Consider the following 3,819-nt stretch of genomic DNA (forward strand, 5'->3'; position numbering starts at 1 on the left):
TAACTGATGCCTCCTTCTATCCCGAATCTTTGAAACATGCGTTGTATGCGTTGAAAGTGAAACCTAAAAAACAGCGCACATAAGAAAGCACGCTTTCGGGAGCTTCAGCAAATGCACGCGATCACAGATTCCACGCTTCCCAGATTAAACAACCCCCGACTTGAAATTTAATTAAGATTTTGGCCATATTGCCCATCTAAATCAGTCATCCCACACTATCAACAGGCGCATCATGTAGGCTTACACCTCTTGTACTTCGTTTGGGCACCACAAAGTGTCACTGTGGCCTCAAAGCTTAGCCCTCGCCTACTCTGGCTCGATTGCTATTCCTGAGGTAAAACACGCCCTCCTCATTACCCTACGGACAAAGAAATGTAGAAATAAATAAATGTGAAAATAAATAAATGTAAAAATCAATAAATGTTGAAAAAAAAAAAAAAGAAAAAACAAAAAATGTTAAAAAAAAAAAAAAAAAAACATAAATAAGGAAATAAAATTATAAATAATTATTTATTTTTGCTTTTTTATTTTTCTTTGTATGTTTATTTATATATTTATTTATATTTGCTTTTTTACATTTATTTGTACATTTCTTTATTTATTTCTAATTATGGCAGGATTGGCATTCCATATTAAATTATACATAATGATTAAAAAAAAACAAGAGTGAAGAACAACTCATCAAAATCAGGGCTGACAGTAAGGAATTAATATGTTTGCACAATCAGGCCAGTATTTCCTTGCTCTGACATGATTTTCACTGGCCACCCGATTTAAAAATTTTGAATGAAAATTGATGAATTCTAAAATATACTTTTTCCTTATATATATTAAAAAATTATATCTTTACATTTTCTCATTTAAAATAACTAAAGTAAAAATAATAGTTAAAACAATATTTCATTTAATATTTACTTTAAATGTAATACTATTTTATTTATTGTTAATTATTTAATCAGAGAAGGTTAATGGGAAGATTTACATTTTGCAATTGTATTTAGATATTTGTTAGTGTTTTGGAAAACATATTTACACATTTAAAACATATATTTTAACTTTTTTAATAATTTTTTTTACAATCAGTATATAAAAAGTATAATCATACTTTTTAATAGAAATATTGCACACAGCAAAACATACTGATTAGGCTATTCATTTATCATTTTCAACCAAATATTGCTGATGCTATCAAATCATAAATGCAATCTCACTAAAGGCTCAATTTATGTTAGCTGGTTTGATAACCTTTAACTGCTGATGTGTATAAAAAGCTAACAAATGAACAATTTTGTGGAATTTAGTTTGCATAACTTGCTTAATTTTGCAAACCATTTGTCACAGAGATTCAAATATTACATTTTGCATTGCACAAAATGCATTGCTGATCCCTGAAGAAGAGGCGGATGTTACTGGCAGGCTCCACCTGTGATCTGCACAATTCTAAAACAAAACACGTTGTGCACGGCACATTTTGACATCACAAACCCATAGGAAATTATGCCACTCAAAGGGGGGTCATGATTACAAAAGCATGTTTCAACTTTATTTACATTTTAAGCATAACTAAACCATTAGAGGAGAGCAAGCTGTCACACCTGGCCTTAAGAAGGAACACAAAACACAGACACAATACTGAGCCAAGTGACCATAACACTGCCCAGAGCCAAAACAAAAATCAAACAACAGCAGCCATCTTTTGATTTGATTTCAGTGTCATGATACTTGATCCAGGGCCTCTCTTTGAGTTTTAAAACACCCTGAATGCGGTCACAATGTACACGGGGTGAAGCTTAAGCCTGGGGCTCCAGCACTTCTCTTCCTGTTCTTTCACTAGAAACCCCCTTTCCTTCTCTCCCACAAACCTCTTAACATTATACCGGTGGTCCCCAATCACAAAAGAGAGATGTCAACAATCTATGACAGATACAAAGACGTATCATCTAACATGGCCAGCAGATCTCAAAGATGAGATGACCTGATGTGTGACAGCTGTCTATGAGAGTCCATAGAGTGATGAAAGCTCACTGAATACAGATTGGTAACATGAAACATGTACCTTTTTGCACACTAGCTACGTTATTAGGTTCTTATCAATATTAAACAACAAAAAGTTGGTACTTGAAGCATGTAACTGAAGTGATGGTGTTGTCCAACTAAGTGACACGTCTTAGAGACATAAGTGAGTAAGGCATCTCCATACAGTGCTGGCACTTCTTAAAATGTTCACTCACTCACACACTCACACACACACACACACACTATGCCATATAGATGTCTTACATCTTCCTCTGTCTCTCTATTTCTGCTCTCCTCTCCTCCTCTTCTCTCTTCTGTTTCTCGTCGGTGTTTCTCTTGCTCAGTGTCCGGCCGAACATGTCGGTTCGGTCGGGGGGTGGGCCACCTCTGTCCCTCCTGCTGTCTGACCTCGAGCGGGACCTTCTGCTCCTCTTCAGTTCCTTTGACATGCTCCTTTTCTTGCTGGATTTGGATCTGGAGCGGCTCCGTTTGCAGCTGTGTTTTGAGTGTTTGGAACGGGACGTGCTGCGACTCCGGGAGCGACCCATATTCTGCACGAATAAATCCGACTGAAACCGCTAAAGAGGGTCTTATGAATGCAGCACGGTCTGCAGCGACCTCATATAATATTATGTGACGGCTACCTGTGTAATTGTTTAATATAAGCTCGTTTAATCAGAAATGTTGCTGTTTTCTACTCCAGTGAATCTGCGGAATCAAACAATATGGCGACCGCCTCCAGTCTTCCTTTTCCCAGAATGCAACGGGTTCGGCTCTTTTCGGAAATGTCCGGGCTGATGCCGAGTGAGTGAGCAACACGAGGAGACTGGAGTCTGCGGAAGCATGAAGGCAGAACTTGCTGAGGTATCTTCAAACAAAACCACGTCGATGACTACAAAGCAGAAGCCCCCCCCCCCCCAAACAACTGCATGCCTCACAGTATTTTAGTACTACACAATGCATTATAAGCGGTATACAGTTGTTATTGTGGATACAACTGCATATTTTGGCAAATCCAAAGGTCATCCAGGTGGTCATGAAGAAAAAAGGTCACTGTCCACATTATATTCTGTCCACATACTGTTTGCAACATTATTTCTTTAAGCCAATGAGTGGAATACTGTATTTTTTTTTTTTTTTAAGTAGGCTAGTAAGTGAAACAGTAGTCCACACTAAAAAAAGAGTAGCTATATGCTACTTTTTGTCATCACATTACATATTTAATGAGTGACATTTCAGTTACCTTTCTAGAAATAAATGTAATTTTATGTAAAATGTCTTTTTACATTTGACAGTCTGATCAAATAAGCTAAGAAAGAGATAAAACCACTGATCTATAATAGAGAATGATATAATTATATATAGATCAGTGGATAAAACTCAAAGTAGATAATACTACCAGTTCATCCATAAAAGCTGAGTTGATTGGTTAAGTCAAGCACATTGCAGTGTGGATACAGTAGGCTATTCCAAGCAGTATACTGCTCATTTTCGCAAATGTAAGAGTATTATGCTATTCCGATAGCCACTTTTTCCAAATGTCAGAGGTTTGAAAGAAATACAAGCTGGTTAACAAGTTATTATCTAATGGGCAGGTCCAGACGAAATCTACAGACCTTTTTGCATCGTCTCCACTGATTTTTGAGGTTGCTGAGTGGATAAAAACTTTATAAAATGTGTCAAATGGAGCTGAGAGTTCCACACTCTTATTGATAGCTAAAATAATAAAATTAGCCGGAATGTAGGGCCTAATAAAAAGACACGTGGTGTGCAATGTGTTGTGAATGACAGGAATGCAGAGCT

At 36.7% G+C, this 3,819-nt stretch overlaps 1 protein-coding gene across 1 annotated transcript in view; it reads right to left on the reverse strand.

The window, feature by feature from the left end:
- Nucleotides 1–2,807, reverse strand: part of LOC107709414 (arginine and glutamate-rich protein 1-A-like) — a 9,121-nt gene extending 6,314 nt beyond the window's left edge. Inside the window, exon 1 of the mRNA XM_016513870.1 lies at nucleotides 2,281–2,807. Within this exon, the coding sequence (XP_016369356.1) occupies nucleotides 2,281–2,564 (284 nt within the window). The 5' untranslated portion in view covers nucleotides 2,565–2,807. The remainder of the gene's footprint in view (nucleotides 1–2,280) is intronic.
- Between the last annotated feature and the right edge of the window lie 1,012 nt (nucleotides 2,808–3,819).

This window comes from Sinocyclocheilus rhinocerous, unplaced genomic scaffold, assembly GCF_001515625.1.
Source record: "Sinocyclocheilus rhinocerous isolate Xijiao unplaced genomic scaffold, SAMN03320098_v1.1 scaffold416, whole genome shotgun sequence".
Lineage (NCBI taxonomy): Eukaryota > Metazoa > Chordata > Actinopteri > Cypriniformes > Cyprinidae > Sinocyclocheilus > Sinocyclocheilus rhinocerous.